This window comes from Pinus tabuliformis, chromosome Q, assembly GCF_031772625.1.
Source record: "Pinus tabuliformis cultivar Carrire ecotype Pingquan chromosome Q, CPIR1, whole genome shotgun sequence".
NCBI lineage: Eukaryota > Viridiplantae > Streptophyta > Pinopsida > Pinales > Pinaceae > Pinus > Pinus tabuliformis.
The window spans coordinates 1,349,830,853-1,349,850,329 of record NC_142296.1 but is presented as its reverse complement, the minus strand read 5'-3'; the positions used below and the strand labels follow the sequence as shown (position 1 = coordinate 1,349,850,329).

The 19,477-nt window shown below is 37.9% G+C and overlaps 1 protein-coding gene across 1 annotated transcript; it reads left to right on the top strand.

Moving 5' to 3' along the window:
• The first annotated feature begins 14,631 nt into the window (after positions 1-14,631).
• Positions 14,632-18,783, top strand: LOC149224890 (small ribosomal subunit protein uS12). The gene is made up of 4 exons (XM_089386324.1): positions 14,632-14,802; positions 14,973-15,128; positions 18,045-18,171; positions 18,361-18,783. Exons 1-4 carry the CDS (start codon positions 14,798-14,800, stop codon positions 18,499-18,501), a joined length of 429 nt encoding a protein of 142 aa, XP_089242450.1. The 5' UTR covers positions 14,632-14,797; the 3' UTR covers positions 18,502-18,783.
• Positions 18,784-19,477: the final 694 nt, after the last annotated feature.

Genomic DNA, 19,477 nt, shown 5'->3' with positions numbered 1-19,477 from the left:
CCTCTCATCAAGTCCATCATCTCCCTTTGAAAATTGGCCAATTCATTCAATACATTGATCAAGCTATTAAAAGATTGAGCCTCCTGATCTCCCCTATATGTATTTTATCTCTCAAGTGACTCTTCTACCCCTTTTCCCTTACTAGGGTTTTCTTCTTCTATTTCTGGAATCTCTTCTCCCTCAAGGATGGGAGTGGGTTCTCTGGTTTGCAGTATCTTTTGTAAGTGACGTAGGGATGATCTTTACCACTCGTTAATCACTGATAATATGCCCTCAGACCCCACAATTGTCCAAGAACATGCTCTGACACCACTGTAATGACCCTTCTCGGGGAAGGCCCAAAAATAACACTGAGTTTAATGGAATTTCTCAGTGAGGAGTTTTATCAAATATTTTGATGACAAACTACTGCAAGTGCATTTTAACAAGTTCCACACCAATTTTGAGATACATAGTGAGAATAAATTCCTCTAGACACTTCTCAATCAACAATATATTATATTTAGTAATTTCATCATTAATTTAAATCATCACTATGCACATTACATCAATCAATGGAAGCAATTTACTCACTAGAAACAACTCTGAAAATACCAACCATTCACATTTAATAATTTCTAAACTTGTAAATATGAGTATACAATGCAAAATAATAGAGAACTTGGAATCTACTACAACGTTTTAATATCACAAGCACCATCCCAAAATGAAGAGGATATTTTCTAATGTTCAAATAGTGTCAATGTACAACCTTACAATAAGGGAACTCGACCTCAATGTAGCAGTGAAAAAGGTGTCATATGCAAACCAGTAAGTGGGCAACAAACCAACTTATGTTAACAAGAGATTATTAGCTATAATAACACCAGATTCGACCTCCCCTCCTTTGGCAATGTCCACGACCAGCAAGCAATGAAAACTCGGCTCTTGTTTCTATGCTTTGAGCAAAGATTTGACCCTTAGAAGGTATGAACTTGTCGTCATTTCTTTTTACTATCAATCCTTCCTTCTAAGATAAATAACTCAGCCACCAAGAAGTTGATGGATCTTAGCAATATGACCTCCAAAGGAGCCTTAAGAACTAGAGCCTCTATTATGTGGCTTGTCTACTTTTGTAAGATGAAATCAAACCACAAATTTTAGGGTAGAATGTGTCTCTTCCACATTAGTAATATCGACCTTTCTTTTGGCTTGGTCTTCCACCTGAAAGATGTTATATGAAAGCACAAAATCAAAAGATCAACTTATAAAACCTCTTCATCTCAAAATCTCCTACAAATCATTTTCTCCATAAAAGCACAAAGGTGGAATCTAAGTGATTTCACTCTTTAGACCACCTATGGTGTCTAGTTTCAATATCGAAGCTAGTTATGGCAGCTATGGATTCTCAAACCCCAAGCTTCTCTGCAAAATTCTCCCTAGAGCTCATTTTCTCCAAATGCAAGTGTTAGAAGGAGGAGAAACTCCTCACTTTTCTGTTTTTATAATTTAGTGGCCACTTTTGCCGCCATTTTACCCTTTTAATATTTAATTAAGTCACTTTAGGAGACTTTCACTTTATAAAATTAAAGTGATTTTTCATTAGCCTAGGATATGTCTCATTTTCACCCCTTAGGCAATTATAAAGTTTCTCTTAGATGAATCACATTCCCTTATTAAAAAAATTCCCCACCTTAGCCCACGGGTAGTTATTAGGCTAGTGGAGCCCATCTTATTTCTCATAAGTGGTCGAGGACATTACATACAATCTTTATGTACAACATATTGACTTTTACTCCTATCTAATTTTATGAAAGAACTGCATAAATTATGGTGGGAAGTAATCCCTAGTAAATATGTTTAATTACTGAAATACAAAGAATGTATTGCATATTTACCTTTTACTTCTACCTAAATTTATGCAAGAATCACATAAATTATGGAGGAGCAATTTAACGAAGTCAAACACTATGTGGGTGGATTACAACCTAATTCCAATGGAGTAAAATACAAATTTTAATGTGAGAAGAGATTTAACCTCATAGCACCAATGAGTAAATGGTTGGAGAATATGTGGGGGGTGAATAGTCACATAGATGCACTAGTGCTCATAGGAAATTAACCTAGTATATTTAAAGGGTGTCTCAGAAGATTCTCCTAGGATCAAGCATTAACTCAACAAGAGTGATTTGTGTTTGAGAGGGAGAAATTGTACAAATATCTAGAACTATGCCAAATGACCAGAAGAGCTTCTAGTTCAAAGGAAGCAAATGGTCAAATAGAATGGAAGGATGCAACCTACTAAAGATACAAAGGATATCTCATGATGATGAGGAGCATAAGGCTCCCAAGAATTTGGGTTTAGCTCCTTTTGTATATGTGGAACATATGTTAGATCATCAAGGACCCATTAAGCCAATGGACCCACTTAGGGTCGTTGTTCTAGAATCTAAGAAGAGGTTAACATGGCTTCGAAGTACATTGCGAGATGTGGAGGGGCATGTAGCACCCCATGGAACTTTTAGTGAAAGAAAACATCCTAAAAAGTACTTAGGCGACACAACACTGACGAGTCATATCATTGATTTTGAGCCATCCAACTATAAGGAGGTAGTAGGTCAGCAAGTTTGGAAGGATGCCATGATGGAGGAATATTAGTCCATCGTGAAGAATGATGTGTGGGAAATTGTGTCGGGACTTATGGGGAAGTCAGCGGTGACTTCAAAGTGGATCTACAAGATCAAGAATGCAATAGATTGTAGCATATATAAGTACAAAGTGAGATTAGTGGCAAGAGGGTTCTCCCAAAAAGAGGGAGAGGACTATCAAGAGACATTTGCTCTAGTGTAACAACCCCAAAATTAAAACATGCAACTAATTAGATCAATTGTGCGATTTATAATCAACACACAATTTATCAATGATTTAACATCGAATTTCAGAAATATGAGTAGAGACAACTTACATGTGGCGATGATATTCCTTACTTGTAATTTCAGAGTTGAACGCTATTTGAATCCTGTTAACCACAACAAAATTTTGGGGACGACTATCCACCCAACCGTAGGCTCAGTTGCACAAAATCTTTTTACAACTGGCCACCCCCGAGCCCTCAATCAACATACTACTGCCAGGGAATCCTTTGTCTCACAACACTTTTCTCTCAAAAGAATGGATGATGGAATCATGGAATGATCTCTCATCTTGCTCATCGTCTATTAAATAGAGCAAACATTGGAAGGGGAACCGCATGCACACATTCCATGTGTCAACATGCAACTTTTATTTCTTTATTTTAAGTTTAACTTAATTTAGTAATTCTCTTAATATAATTCTTTCTTATTTTATTCATTTTTACTTTTTGATAACTTATTTTTATAGTTCTCTTAATTTAACTATTTCTTATTTTATTTTACCTTTTGTTAACTTTATTTATTTTTACTATTTTTTATAGTTTATTTATATTTATATTTCTTTGGAACTCTAGTATTGTTATTTATTATTTTATTTATTATTATCATATTTTCTTCATTATTTATTATTTATTTACTATTATTACCTTTTCTTTATTGTTTATCATTTATTTTCTTATATTTTAATATTATGTTATATGTTATATTATTTATTATTATTATTATTAGGGGACATTACATCTAATTGCTAGATACACTTCTATTATAACTATTTCTTTTATTGCTTCTATTATGGACTAGAAATTGCATTAGATGGATGTGAAAACCACTTTCCTCAATGGAGTAATTGAGTAAGAAGTGCGCATAGAGCAACCTCGGGGCTTTTAAGTAGATGACAATGAGTCTCATGTATGTAGACCAAAGGATTTGTACAAACTCAAGCATGTACCTTGGGAATGGTATTCTCAGATCGATGGATACCTGATAAGTCTTAGTTTCACAAAGGGTGATGTTGATCCCAACCTTTACTACAAGGTTGTTAAAAGTGAGCAAGTGATCTTGCTATTATATGTTGATGACTTATTTCTTAAGGGAGCAGAAGGACTTTCCCATGTGACAGAGGGAGCAACAAGTGGTAGGATGTTTTTCTTCCACGATAAAGGAAGAATTCAGGATAACCACAAGAAGCTCTACTTTAGTGCCAAAGGGAGTTGACCTCTGAGTTCAAGATGAAGGATCTTGGTTTGATGCATTACTTCTTGGGATTAGAAGTATGATAGAATCCAGGTAAGATCTTCCTTGGTTAAGGGAAGCATATTATTACGATCTTTTAGATATTTGGGATGATGGAATGCAAGCCCATGGCCACTCCCATGGTGACAAATCTGAAGAAGTTGAGAGTCTCTGACTCATATATGATGGATCCCTCCATGTATCGACAATTGATCATATCCTCGATGCATTTGGTTAATACTAGACTTGACATTTTCTTTGCAGTGAACACTCTGAGCCAGTTCATGGTGGAACTTAGCCATGTACATTGGATTGTGGCAAACCATGTGTTCATATATTTGTGTGGTACAATTAGTTATGGATTGAGATATTTCTCAAATGGTGAAGTACAACTACAGGGATACATAGATTTTGATTGGACAGGAAGTGTCGAAGATAGGAAGAACACATCAAGATGTTGCTTAAGGTTGGGTTCTGCTATGATATCTTGGATGAGCAGGAAGCAAGCATCTATCACACTCAACATTGTAGAGGTTGAGTATAATACAACTAGTCTGGAAAGTTGTGAAGCAGTGTGGCTTTGGAAGCTGCTTGCAGGATTATTTAATCAGGTGTTAGAGACAAGCATGATACATTATGACAATCCAAGTTGTTTGAAGCTTTTGGAAAATCCAGTTTTTCATGACAGATCAAAGCACATTGAGATCAAGTACCATTACATCTTAAACATGGTACAAAAGGGAATAGTGAGGCTCCAATACATTTCTACAGAGCAGGTTGTTGACATTCTTACAAAGCCTTTGTCTTGGATGAAGTTTGTATACTTCAGGGATACACTTGGAGTGGTTGAGAATGCCTCCCTTGTTGAGAGTGAGTGTTGATGTTGTAGCATCAGGGCAAACATTCTTCCTAGTTCAAGGGTATTGTCTAGGTGCCATGTAATGTGGCTAAGGAGAATCACCCAAATAACATCAGGGCCCGCAATGCTCCCTCGGTCAAAAGGTTCTTACCATATTGCCAAGGGTTACTTGGCTAGTGGGTAGAGTGAGTGCCTCAAAGCATTAAACAAATATTGTTTCCATTCAAGTGCCATGTGACTACATCGGGGAATGGTAAATGGGCCCAAGGTTTCACCATTGGTCAAGGAAAATTAACCTGGTTCCAAGTGGTGACTTGGTTAGTTGGTGACCCAGGACTAGTTTTGTTTTTTAACTCAGTCAGGGGGTACCTAACCATATCGCCAAAGCATATTTGGCTAGTGGGTGACTAAATCCTTTGCATGATGTTGATGCGGGATGCTTTCCATGTGGTTTCAGAATGGAACATGAAGTGGATGGATACATTAACATAGCGAACTCATTCAATCTTTTCTTGGGATGGAGAAATTTTTCAACTAAGTGGACATCTTGAAGAAGTCAAGGTGAATACTTCCCTAGCTAAGAGAGAGTGTTAATTTTTGGGTAGTTGCTAGAGGTATTCCCCAACTAAACAAGTTAAAAGAAAGAAAAAAAAAAATTTAAAGTAGAAGAAAGAAAAAATTAAAATAAAAGAAAATTTAATTTAATTTGCAAAAAAATGTGCCTCTTAGGCACCCTAATATCATTATAAAAAGACACTTTCACTTCTCATTTAATCACACACTCATCACTCACATATTTCTCTCTCTCTCTCTCTCTCTCTCTCTCATGAGGGAAGTAATCTGAGGAAGATGCATAAATTTCTAAGAATTTGAATCTTCTTAGTGTAATGATGTTGTGGGGTGTGCTAAAGTAATATCATATATCATTGGAAGTAATTATGAGTTACATAAAATTGTGCTTGTCTAATTAGCACTAGAAAATCAACAAAATGTGTTATAGATAGGAATATTTTGGATTTGCAAGTCTCCAAGGAATTTGAGCGTACAACTAAATGGATGAATGAAGAGCATTAGTTGATAATTAGTTTGGGTCTACTCAATAGTTTACAATAGTTACATACAATCTCTAATTTAGGTGGATATTGGTGGCCACCCGCCTATTACACCTAGACCTCCAGTCGGTTTTGTTCGTTTCCTTGAGTATAGCAACATTTACTATTTTTAGTAGTTTTTTGTGTCTTGAACTTCCGGAGCTGTTTTGACCCCCTAAACGACGTTTTTTTGAGGTCCGCAGCAGGCCCATAGCCATAGGTATGGACCTATGGAAATCTATAATACTCAAAGAGATATTTCTAACGAGGTATCATACATGCCAAACAAAGATCATATGACCAAGTTACGAACCCGGGAAGTTGGATGCCCAACTAACCCTAATGAGGACCACATGTTGAAAAATGTAACTAGGTTCGGTCTTCACAATGACATTTGTAATTGTGATTTTATGTAATTGATGAAAAGAAGAAAAATAAAATTATTATTGTAATGCTTGTCTGATGGGTTTCATGAGCAAGAAATTTTATTTTTAGTGTGACTCCCATTGTGAGTCCTTAGGATTGGTCATACAGTCAAATTGAGTCGAAGTCATGTATGAAGGACCCTTCTTGGGCATATTTCATGTTGTATGAGTCATTAGATAAGTATAATTAGCCCTCCAAGACCAAGCAAAGTCCCCTCCTCAAGTCAGCTTCAAAAAGAAATAATATAAACCCTCCAATGGACATGTCGACTCACTTACACTCATGTCGGCTAATTAAAGAGGCAAACAACTATAAATAGGAGTGCTATGCCTCATTTCAAAGGCAGATTTTCGATGATCATAGTTTGAAGTGCGAGGGTCATTCAGGGAGCTGAGTTGAAGGTTTTAACACTGTACAAAAATTACCTGCGAACGAATTCTAAAAAACATAAAAATAAACAGTGATAAGAATATAAAACAAATACACATAGATTTCCCCTGGATCCCAAAACCGGGACCACCAGATTTATTTTTCATAATTTTCCTTTCAAGCAATAAAGTCAAAACTTGGTAAAGGATAAAGGGGAAATTCAGACCAAGAGGTTGCTAGAGGGATCTAGTAAAGAACATATTGCCACTAGGGAATACAAGGGTGTGAGCACGAAGAGGATATTGTACACACTCTGGGAAGTATATAGAATGTTATCACTTGGGGGGACCAACCGGATGGCTGGATAATAAAAAAAAATGGTAGGGCTACTAGCTCGATCGGGAACAACCAAAACTAGTCAGTTGACTCAACTACTTTCTCGAGCGAGTTAAACTAGTTTGAGAAGGATAGGCTCGAATTCCTCCTTCCATAATAGTTGCTCAACCAACAACGACTAGCTATTAACATCCCTATCTTACATACATTATATCGGCCTTCAAGAGGAGCCATAGCTAAACCAAACGTAGTCCAATTCAACTAGTTTGTTCAACCGATGATGGGCAAGAGCTCGTCTTCATTGGATTGTTCGAGCTACCAGGGGTGAGGGATGGCCTAACAGGGAAAGCTATGTTACAATACATATACATACATGTTGAAGCATTCATAAACCCCAATCCATTAACCCTGGATTAGAACATAACCATAGTTCCCTTGACTGGATATACAAAATACTGTGGGCAGAAAACCATCATGCCCAAAACCATGTGCAAAACCCATGCACAAAACCATAGGTAGGTCCACTCACCTAATATAGGGTCCAAAAAAAAAAATCTTGAGGCATTGCCCTGAACCCTGTGCAGAGGGCCTACCGCCCCTTTGAAAACCCCTGACTCGGTGCAACAAACATGGGACATTGTCGCCCCCCTGTGACCCCCCCATGCGTGTGACTAGTCATGGAAAGACTATAACACACACCTAATGCAAGTTACCAACGAGGAAGGAAGAAAGAGCAACGATGAATTTTGTGTTGATTTGGGACTATTTTGTGGGCCATCTTACCTCCACACACTCGAAATTGCAGACCTATATATTGCAACAATGAAGGCTGAGGAAAGGTGAAAGTCTATGGAAGTTGTAAAGGCTGAGCAGAGGAGAAGTATATTGCAGCAGTGAAGGCTGAAGTCTGTAGCAATCCTCCTAGGGAGTTGAAGTGGAAGAAGGTTGAAAGTCTAAAGCAAGCCAAGGTTGAAGAAAAAGTCGAAAAGGAGGAAGGAGAAGAAGGTGGACTATTGTTGACAAAGGAGCTTTGTGTCTTGGCCTTGGTGGGGCAAATATGTCAATGGTATTGGTCTTGGTATCTGTCAATTGGAATCTCTATAAGAAGAAGAATTTGTTTGGGTTTTCCTCTCAAAGAGTGAGAGGTCTTGGCCCTGGTTGATAACCTATATTTTGTGTCTCTTGTCTCTTTATGGTTTATGCATTGGTAGATGTTTGATGAAGAAAAACACTAATAAACTAAGTAAAAGAATATCCTAATCTAAATAAGTAAAAAGAACTCACAAGCAATTACTAATTGAAGAGAAATCACATAATTACCATGCCCTAGATTTCTCAACACCGCAAACTCTTGGCGTTTCATCTGTTGGGGTTAGGGTTTTGGTTGTTTAGGGTTTTAGTTTGTTATTCAATAATAAAAAGGCCCTTGAGACTCATTATATCACAGTTCAAAGGCATGTAGCCATCACATCTCTTCTCAGAGATAGCTACCTACGCCCGAGCTAGTTTATTTCCATTTTGTATCTAAGCATCTTTCAGTTCTTTGATATTAATGAAATGAAGTTTTATTTCTATTGCATCTTTGTGTTAATGTTTATATCTATATTTTGTTGCGTTCCTGCATAAGTCTGGATCAGTGGTATCGGAGCAGTCTGCTCTTTCTTTGTTTTTCTTTGTATGTCCCCAACAAGGTCAGGGTATAAGGAGTTAGGGCTCGAATTGGTTGAACCTTTGCAAGACCATCCACGCAAACCCCGACGACCTCCCATAATGGAAGAAAAGAAAGATGAGGGAGCAGGAAATCCTTTCAAAATATTGCTCGAGGAAGCCCTCGAGCGATAGAGGAATACGATGATGGATAACTTTTTCCTAGATCCTACGACGACTACCCACAAGCGACGCATCTTCATCCAACAACCACTATGGAGGCACCACTCCTTTTAAGGTACAAGTTAACTTTGACATTCCCGTATTTGAAGGCCAGATAGATGTAGATGTCATAGATAGATGGTTAAATTTGTTGGAAGGATATTTTTCGGTTCATGACTTTTCCAATCAAGAAAACGTTACTTTTGCACTCCTCAAAGTCGCCCCCCATATCAAGGGTTGGTGGGAAACCTACTATGAACAAAAAGACAAGAGGGAATTATTTATGAGATGCCATCAAGGAACAATATTAACCTGTCAGGAGCTATGAAGATAAATACATAAAGTGGACCATGCTACGACAAGGAAGGGACCAAGACGTGCCAGAGTTCACAGATATTTTAAATACCCTTCGCACGAAGTTGGGTATCAAGAATTCTAAGCAGCATTTGGTACTCAAGTACTGCGAATGTCTACACAATTACATCTAGGAAGAGATATAGTTATGAGACATCTCCTTGCTTGGCGCCGCCTATCGATACATTGTCCAGATCGAGCATAAATTTAAACAGAAGAAGCAAGACTTTGGATTTGCAAATCCGAAGCAAGGGAAAGGTGCCCCCAAACTGCAGAACAAAGGACAAAGCCAAGACGAGGCAACTCAGGACAACCCATCGAAGCCGCAAGAAAAAAACAACAACACGAAGACAAAGAATGACATAAGGAAATTGTGTGAGTTCCATAAGAGCCCCACTGACAACACAAGTCAGTGTCGAGCTAAGCAGTCACTGGTGCCCGAGTTGAAGGCTTTCGAATCAAATGCATGTTCTGACTTTGAGTCAGAAACTGACAAGGGGAATGACAAATGGAAGCAGATCATTGATGCGGAGCCTAGTGCCACTGTTGCCACCACCAAGATCCAGAAGATTGAGCTCGAAGATCCAGAGGAGGGGGAGCGACTCTTCCACTCACAAATGTGGGTGAAGGGTTCTCCGCTGCAATTCATTGTCGACAACAGAAGCCAAAATAACCTCATTTCGGCAGAGGTCATGAAGCAGTTGGGTCTATCGATCACACCATACTCACAACTGTACACCATCGGGTGGCTTCACCAAAGGCGAGATCTCCACGTCAGCCAAAATGTTGCCTTCCCTACCACATCAAGTCCTTCACAGATGAGGCACTGTGTGATGTTGCTCCTCTTGAAGTTTGTGATGTATTATTAGGACAACCATACTTGTGGAAGTGTCATGCTGTGTATGAGTCTAGGCCTCGCATTATCATTATTTCTTTGGGTAATAAGTTATATAGGATACTAGAGGTAGCACCGCCTACCGCCATCTATTTGATCTCTGTGAAGAAATGCAATAAGATCATTTCACAGACTGAGAATTTTGTCTTCCTTATGATTCACCCTCAGGGCAAGAAGAAGATTATGGCTACATCCACAACTTCTAGACAGGGATCCTCCACATGACATAAACAGATGGAAAAGGCTGTGGAAGAGTACATGGACATCTTCACCTCACCCACATGGGTATCCTTGCTTTGCTAGGTCAAACACTCCATCGATATGACCCTGGGTGCATTGCTACCCAATGGACAGATCTACCGATGCTCTGTTATGGGGAACAATGAAATTAAGAGGCAAATTCAAGATTTGTTGCAAAAAGGGCACATCAGGTCAAGTTTATCACCCAGTGGAAACTCGATCGTGTTGGTACAGAAGAAAGACGACACCTGGAGACTTTGTATTGACTATTGAGTGTTGAATAAGATCATTATCCGGAATAGGTATCTAATCCCACAGATTGATGACCTTATGGACCAACTCAAGGGGGCCACATATTTCAGCAAGATTAACTTGAAGTTCGGTTATCACCATGTACCAATTGAACCCTCCGATGTGTGGAAGACTGCCTTCAAATCCAAGGAGGGCCTTTTCGAATGACTGGTCATGTCTTTCAAGTTGAAGAATTGATCCAGGTGGATGTTGGTGGCCACCCACCTATCCCACTTGGACCCCCACAACTGTCTCTTTCAGTTTTTCAGTTTCCTTAATTGTAGCACACTTTACTATTTTTAGCAGTTTTTTGGGTTGTGAACTTCTAGAGCCGTTTTGAGGCCCTAAATGACTTTTTTTGGGAAAACTGGGAGCAACATGGATCCATGGACCTATGTTTCTTTTACCAAAGATGTAGTCCTAGGATAGATCTTTCTAACGAGGTATTGTGTGCGTCAAACGAAGATCGTATGCCAAAGTTACGACCCCGGGAAGTTGACGTACCAATTTACCCAAAACGGGTCCCATAGTTTGGCGCTTCATCTCCTAGGGTTAGGTTTTTGGATGTTTAGGGTTTTTCATTGTTTCTCAACAATAAATAGGCCTTCGAGCCTCATTGTAACACAGTTCATAGGCATGTAGCCGCCACATTTCCTCAGAGATAAGCTACCATCGCCCTAGCTGGTTTATTTCCATTTATGTTTGTAAGCATATTTTAGTATTCTACATTAATGAAATGAAGTATTATTTCTGCTGCATCTCTGTATTTATCGTTATATCTGTAATTTGTTATGTTCCTGTCTAAATCTGGATCACGAATGCCCCCATAAAATTCATGCGATTGATGGATGACATCTTGCGGCCCTTTACCAGCTCGTTCGTGGTAGCCTACCTAGACGACATCCTGATCTTTAACCGGAGTTGGGAAGAGCACATACACCATATTTGACAAGTCCTCCAAACCCTGCGACAACACAATTGTGTGCCAATTTGGATAAATGCACTTTTGGTATGATCCATGTTCACTATGTTAGGTACATCATTGATGAGTAGGGTGTGCATGTGGACCCAACCAGGATACAAGTTATTCGAGATTGGCCAACCCCAACCACTCTAATAGATCTCCTCAACTTTTTGGGTCTTGCCTCCTTTTGATCCTCCTAGAAGTTGTGTTGAAGGGGGGATGTTGGAATTTGCGAATTATTTTCCAACTTTTGGTGTAAGTTAATCCATGAACAGTTGATAAACATATTGAACAATTTCAATCAATCAAATAAAAACAAGTGGTTTAGCCCAAATCTAATCTAAACCGTTGGGTATTAAAAGGGCCAAAAAATATGAATTGTCTAAACTCTTTTGGGATAAATCAAGTGATCAAGGTTGACCGTATCAACCTTGCCTTAAGAAGATTGAGAATGCACTCAACTTCATAAAATATGGGTTATGGATCAATTTATGATGATAAGAATTTTTTGAAAATGTCCTTGTGCTTTCAAATGTTATAATGGTGTTTGTAAACACCATTGCTATTTGCTTGGATTTGTTATTTATTTATTTCTACGATGCCCCCGTGAAAATGGGGGTCCAAACACAAATATGCATCTTTACCCTTCCATCACTACTTTACAAATTTACACTTGCATCCTCTCACAATTGCACACAAATGCTCACATGGAGATGATTGGTGGGGGTAGAACACCTAAGTGCATGTCTTTGCTCCCCATCACGACACTTAAATGCAAACCTTCACCCCTATTGCTCCCAACATGCACAAATGCAGACCTTCACCAACCACCACTATGCAAAAATGAACACTTTCACAATACACACCTTCCCCCACTGCCATTGCACACAAATGCACATCTCCAACCCCACATTGTCATGCACATGCACACCTTAACCCCACTTTTGTACACAATGGTGAAGGGGGGGAGTGTGCATTTGTGTACAACCTCCCTTATCTGCCCATTTGACGGGTTAGGATAGGTTTTCAAATGCACACAAAAGTGCACTCCTTCATAAACACACACCTTCACCTTCCTACCAATATGCACAAAAGCACACCTTCATCCTCCATCACACAAAGCCCACCTTCACTCCCCATTATTCACAAATGCAAATCTTCACCCTAACCTCCACAAATGCACATTGTCACCCATAAATGGGTGGTGAGGGTGTGCCTTTATGCACCATTAAATAACAAACAATTATTAGTCTTATACCAAATGAAATGAAAATATAATTACAAGGAAAAAATTGAACAAAACATTTATATTTTTTGAATTTAGGCTTCTATGATCCATATTACATTAAGAAGATTCTTTTTAGTAGAAATCACATAGGAGACAATTTTGCCGACGCGTTTCGAACTAACTAGTGTGGTTCATCATCGGGACCAGATGAAGAACCACACTAGCTGGTTCAAAACGCGTCCGCAAAATTTTCTCCTATGTGATTTCTACCAAAAAGACTCTTCTTAAAATAAAGCATTTATATATTTCTTCATTTTCAAATTATGTAAGAGTTGGTATCACTCTTTGGGCCCTTGGAGCAAGTAGTCAAATATGTGAGGCTTGCATTGTACTCTATGTGTAAATTTAAGTGGTTGAAAGCTCCCCTCGTGTCATCCTTAGGGCTAGATAATAACCATTATGACAATATATATCTAAAGGAGTTAGATCCAGTGGTGACGAATGAGGAGTTTCTTGCCATTAACATATGTCAAAACATTTTGAGGACTAGTGTGACTTCTTAAGGCTCATATGCAAGCATTTGAAGATAATGGTCAAACTTTAGAGACCCGCATTACATTCCTTGCACATACATAAGTGGATCAAATCCCACCCTCTTGACATCCTTAAAACGAGATAGAAATTGGCATGGTCACATTAGCTTTTCACCATTACATAAGGCCATTCTTGCAAGGAATTTTTTGACCTCTTAAAATTTCCATTAGGGCACCTAGAGATATTGGTAAAACACATGATAAAGTGACATGTCCCGATAATTAAATTTGTCTTTAAATTTGAAATTCGCTAAGTTGTGGGGTTAACAAGAAATCATCTTTATGATGACGTGCTTTATATGTTAACTTTGTCTCTAACTTTAACTTGACAATAGTAATAAACAATCTTTACAGTAATATATCATAGGGGTTAACTTCGTCTTTAAAATAAATTCAACAATCACAATGAATCATCCTCCCATTGACTTGTCTTATGTATCAACTCTATTTATGACTCTAACTCAACCATGGTAGTAAATGATCCTCATTGTGACATATCCCAAAAATTAATTCTATGTTTGAACCTATGACGAGTGCAATGGAGTATCTTCATAGTGATAATGTCCCAAGAGTTTAACATTGAATAAAAAACATTGATTTAATCCTCCTTAACTATCATGTTCCATGGGTTAAATCTATCTCTAAACCTAAGTAAATAGTATAATAAATTCTTCTTAGAGTTAACTTTGTCTCCAAACATGAACTCACACATGTCCCTTTGCTAACCAATTCAGCCTAACCTGATAGTAGCGATGAATCATCCTCATACTAACCAAGTAACTCTTTGAGCCCCTAATAGAAGCGATGAATCATCCTCAGATTCACCCAATGTGCCCTAAGGGTTATGTATGTCCGACCCTAACCCAATAGTAATGATCCAAAAATAGGTACCTTCACTCGGGCCAAAACGAAAGGGAATTACTCGAAATAAAAAATTCGGGTCGAAATAAAGTAAAACTGCATCAGAAGTACGAGCATTGGAGAACAGGAATTAGGGTTTAGGGTGAGTTCGAAAATATTTAATACTCTTAGTAACCCTATTCTAACGAAACGAGAGGGTTTGAGGAGGCAGAGGAGCGACGCTGCAAGCGGAGGCTGCGTGTGAGATTACCTTGATCGATTACAGTGCGAGGCTTAGGATAACAAAATCCTGCCACAATGGGGTAAGGGAATGCCTTTGCATGTGCTTGCATTCGTGTTTTTATTTTTTGTTGTTAATTTCTGTTCGTCCAATTTGGTGGGATTGGTAATGGATTTTACAAGAAGCAAAATATGGCGGTAATAATAATGATCATGTATTCTGTTTTACTGATTGATTGGTATACAAAACCAGGAAGACGCGTGGTATGGGAGCAGGTCGCAAGCTGAGGAATCACAGGAGGAAACAGCTTTGGGCAGATAAGTCCTACAAGAAGAGCCATCTCGGTAACGAGTGGAAAAAGCCCTTTGCTGGTTCCTCTCATGCCAAGGGGATTGTTCTCGAAAAAATGTGAGTTACTTCTTAATGACACATCTACACACACATACAGATAGTATTTCTTTTCTTCGGATAACTGTTGCACGTATGAAACAACGAACTCGTAATGAATGGTGTTTTTATTGGGTTAAAAACTCTTTTCTCCGGAAGGGATCGGTGAAAGCGGGGATTTGTTAGCGCTCTGACCAGGTTTAAGTCTCCCAGCTACATGGTTGCCCTTTGTGATATCCAGAATGCTCTTGTAGCCTTTGAAAAGTTCGTTATCTCATTGTAATATTCACATCAAAGAGTTACCCTTGCCTTCATTATATATTTCACATCAGAAAGAGGATTGAAGCAATTAATAAAAAATAACCTTCTTCTGGGTTTTATTATTTATTTTACTCTCAGATTTAATATAAGCATTAAAACTGATCCAAATAGATTAGGCATAACAATTTCAAGGGCGAAAAATTGATCTCAAGCACTTCTGTTTCTATTCTTCCATCAAATCATCCATGACTTGTGCCTGATCCCGCACGCATATTCGTATCTCGTGGGGCATTGGACCTTAGTGACTGGTCTGACAAGCCACTGTCTTCACTGCATAATCATCAACCTTTTGGCAACTGTTGTTCTGTTTCTGTAGAGTTTTGATTACTATATGCTTGGATCCAAGGTAAAGTTAATGCCCCGACTAGTCCCGAAACCCCAATTGTAAGCGATCCCTTTAATTAATTCTTCTACTAAATTGAAATGCATGTTAATCTGGATAAGTTGTCTACGTCATCCTTTTTTGTCAATGTGTATGCTTTCCTGTCAATTTAATTATGCCAATCTCGATCTGTATATCTTGTACTTCTTTGCTTTTATGATTGTTTGTATATTTTTATTACATTGATGATGATGATGAGATTATGGTTTTCACTAAGTGGCTCCCTACAAGGGTCGTTTTTGTGCAGTTTGCAATCCGGATCTGAGCTTCGATAAGTTGAATCACCCCAGACATGTCCCCCCTCCTCCCAACCCACCAAGAGTCTTGAACTTCCTTCCAACTGATGGATTTTTTTTTGCTCCTACCACTTGAGAGTCGAGACTATCCTCTGGAGCAAGGACTTGTGATTAACTCCACCTTTTTTCTGTTAACGAACATATAATATTTTTCAGGAAAACAACGATATAATTTCCATTCACAATAATCAAATTATGCAAAAGTGAATTATTTAGGGATGTATATCATTTTAATTCAATCCACATTATTTGAAAAATGGACATGTCTCTTGTTTAATGGAATCCATAGCCCAGTACCAAGATTTGAATATGATTTGGTATAGAAAAAGTATGTAACAAAAAATTCCAGTACAGTTCCAATATGGAAGTATACATCTCTCATAGATAAGAAAAATGTGCATTTTGTTCCATATTTTTAAAGGATTTTTACTCTCAGAAATGTGCACTTAACCAGAAAAATTAGTCTACTCTTTGAAAACCTTGCAATGTAGTTTATAACAATGTTTTAAAACTCTGACTCTGTATCAACTCGGCTGGTTTGATTTCAATGACTCGGTCGTTGTAAAAAATACATTAAATATTAATTTTTTATAACACAAAGCTTTTGAATATAGAGAAAAGACAACACATGATCAAAGTAGGCTCATGAATATATCCATTATATCAAAATGGCACCCAGTGCACTGTCCAATACAAAGTTCATACTTAGCCACCAATGCCAGGATTCTTTTCTGCCTCAGCCTAAGGACAATCACTAGACTACAACAACAATAATACCAATTCTCTGCTCCTAATGAAGTTTCAAAACCCTTGATTTAATTCTGGTCAAGCTCTAGAACAATCAGAGGTAAATATGTATTTATTAGTCCATTGCCAAAATGTTTGCCTTTTTAAAAACATTGTATGGCTCAATGCAATGTTTCAGTTTTCTAATTCATGCCACTAGGATGACCATGCTTCGGCCTTGTAATTTTCAAAACTTTCTCATAGTGATAGATTACTTTAGGGCTATAAATATGCAATAAACAACAACCCAACCATTGATATGTAGGAGGCGGAACAACTTTTGACAAATGTGCTTCAGGATTTTTGCCAAAGAGCTGAGCCAGCCGAGTTGTTTCCGAGTCGGCCGAGTTGTTTCCGAGTTGGCTGAGTTGTTACCGAGTCGACTGAGTCAATCGCTGGCTCGGTAACAACCCGGCCAGGCACTGGGCTTGGTCTGACTCTGCCGAGTTGGAGTTGACTCGGCCGTTTTTTAAAACAATGGTTTACAGTGATTTTGGGAAATCTTTGAGGGATATGGGTTGTTTCTTGCGGTCTTGTAAGTTAACATGTATCAAAAATAGTAAAAGGTAGGTTGACTGTGTTGCATGGAAAACTTGCTTAATCTCATATTGTTGCTGAATTTCTGCAGCAGCAATGGCCAATACGGCATCATATTGCTACTATGATCAACAGAAGTTGAAAGCCCAGCATGTTTCTCATTTGGATTGTACTTACATGATTTGAAGTTATGGATGACACTTGTATAATGGATGTTAGAGACGTGTAGTCTTTGCAGAGTTATTAGGCCAAGCAGCCTAACCCTTTTAAAGCTTGGGATGCTTGTCGTTTGAATTGGATCCACATAATTTGAAAGCTGGGTGTGTAGCATCTTTAAATTGACCATGTCATAGAATTGAGTGCATCTTAGTTGAACTGGGTCCAAATAATCAGAAGTTTTGTTTTTTGAATTGAATCTTCATAGATAAAATGTTTGGCATGCTTCTCATTGTAATTAACTGTCTACATATAATTAAAAGGTTTGGCATGCTGCTCATTTGAATTGACCGTGTTATGGTTTGGTATGTTTGTCAATCAAAATTGAGTCACCTAATTTGAAGTAAGTTATGGTCGACTTTTGTGCATAAATTAATGTCAGATAAATTATTTTTGCAGAGGTATTGAGGCCAAGCAGCCAAACTCTGCTATTCGTAAGTGTGCAAGAGTTCAGCTTATCAAGAATGGAAAGAAGATTGCTGCCTTTGTTCCCAACGATGGTTGTTTGAACTACATCGAAGAAAACGTAAGTCATGATTTCCTTGCCTTGCCTGTTATTTCAATTGGAATCTGGTAGTCTGACTCAGTGAAAATAGCATATAGAATTTTTAGGTGTTGATTAGATGTATTTTTTTATTATATACTTTTTGTTCAATTGTCCACCCCTGTTGCTTTTGCACATTGATGACAATTGTTTGTCATCATCATTTAATAGGATGAGGTCTTGATTGCTGGATTTGGGCGAAAGGGGCACGCTGTGGGTGATATTCCTGGAGTTAGGTTTAAAGTTGTTAAGGTGTCTGGTGTATCTTTGTTAGCTCTCTTCAAGGAGAAAAAGGAGAAGCCACGATCATGAGCTATATATATGCTTACCTGTTCAATGCATGTCGTTTGTGGTAATTTGCAACTCTGAGAAGCAGAAAGTTGTGAGAAGGCAGTTACAATTCTGGATATTTTTTCCTTAGTGAATTTTTGAATCAGGGTTTTACACTTTTTATTTTGTATTAAGTTTGGTTAACAGTTTTTACATTGGGTTATGGTTTAATATGCTCTGGTAAAGCTTATTCAGCATGATTCTAATGACTTACGGATGCACTTATATAATGAAATTTTGAATCAGCGATTACAAATTTTAGCATGACAGTATTTTACATCAGATTATGGTTTGATGTTGACATGTTCAAACATATAAAAATATAATTAATAGTGTATGCATATTTTTGGGGCTGTGTTTCACAGTAGTAATTATTTGAAGATAATAGTCCACACCAATTAAAAAAGTCTTTCTTTGTTGATTGGTTTGTTGAAACTGCGAATTGTGTTTCGGTGTGTTAAACCACATTATTATAAATTGTGTTTTGGTGTGTTAAACCACATTATTATAAATGAAACAAATTTGTAATAAAAAATATATTTATATTCCATACAAGGAATATACATGTTCTGGTTCAAGAGACTATTCATTCTCAACAAGGCTTGAAGCCATTACATCAAAGGTCATCATATATTTGGGAATTGAACCTGGGTGGGGATGCCAATCATTCCTCCCAACTGTCCTAGATAAACAGTTGACTTGTAATAACCCTTTTTGTTGAAAAGCCATCTGGAATAAACAAATTTGTTACAGAAGACACGCTATTGTTTCTATTGGAGTTTATATTTGCTACGTTGATGCTTTTGATTTCAAATATGCAGTGGCAGTAGAGGAGGCAAAAACTAAGTGAGATAAATTTTGCATTGTAGAGTGAGTTGTTGCTCAGACAAATTTGATTTGATTAAACCACCTATATTTCTGTGGTACACATTGTGAAGTTGCAGTGGAAATTGAAGTA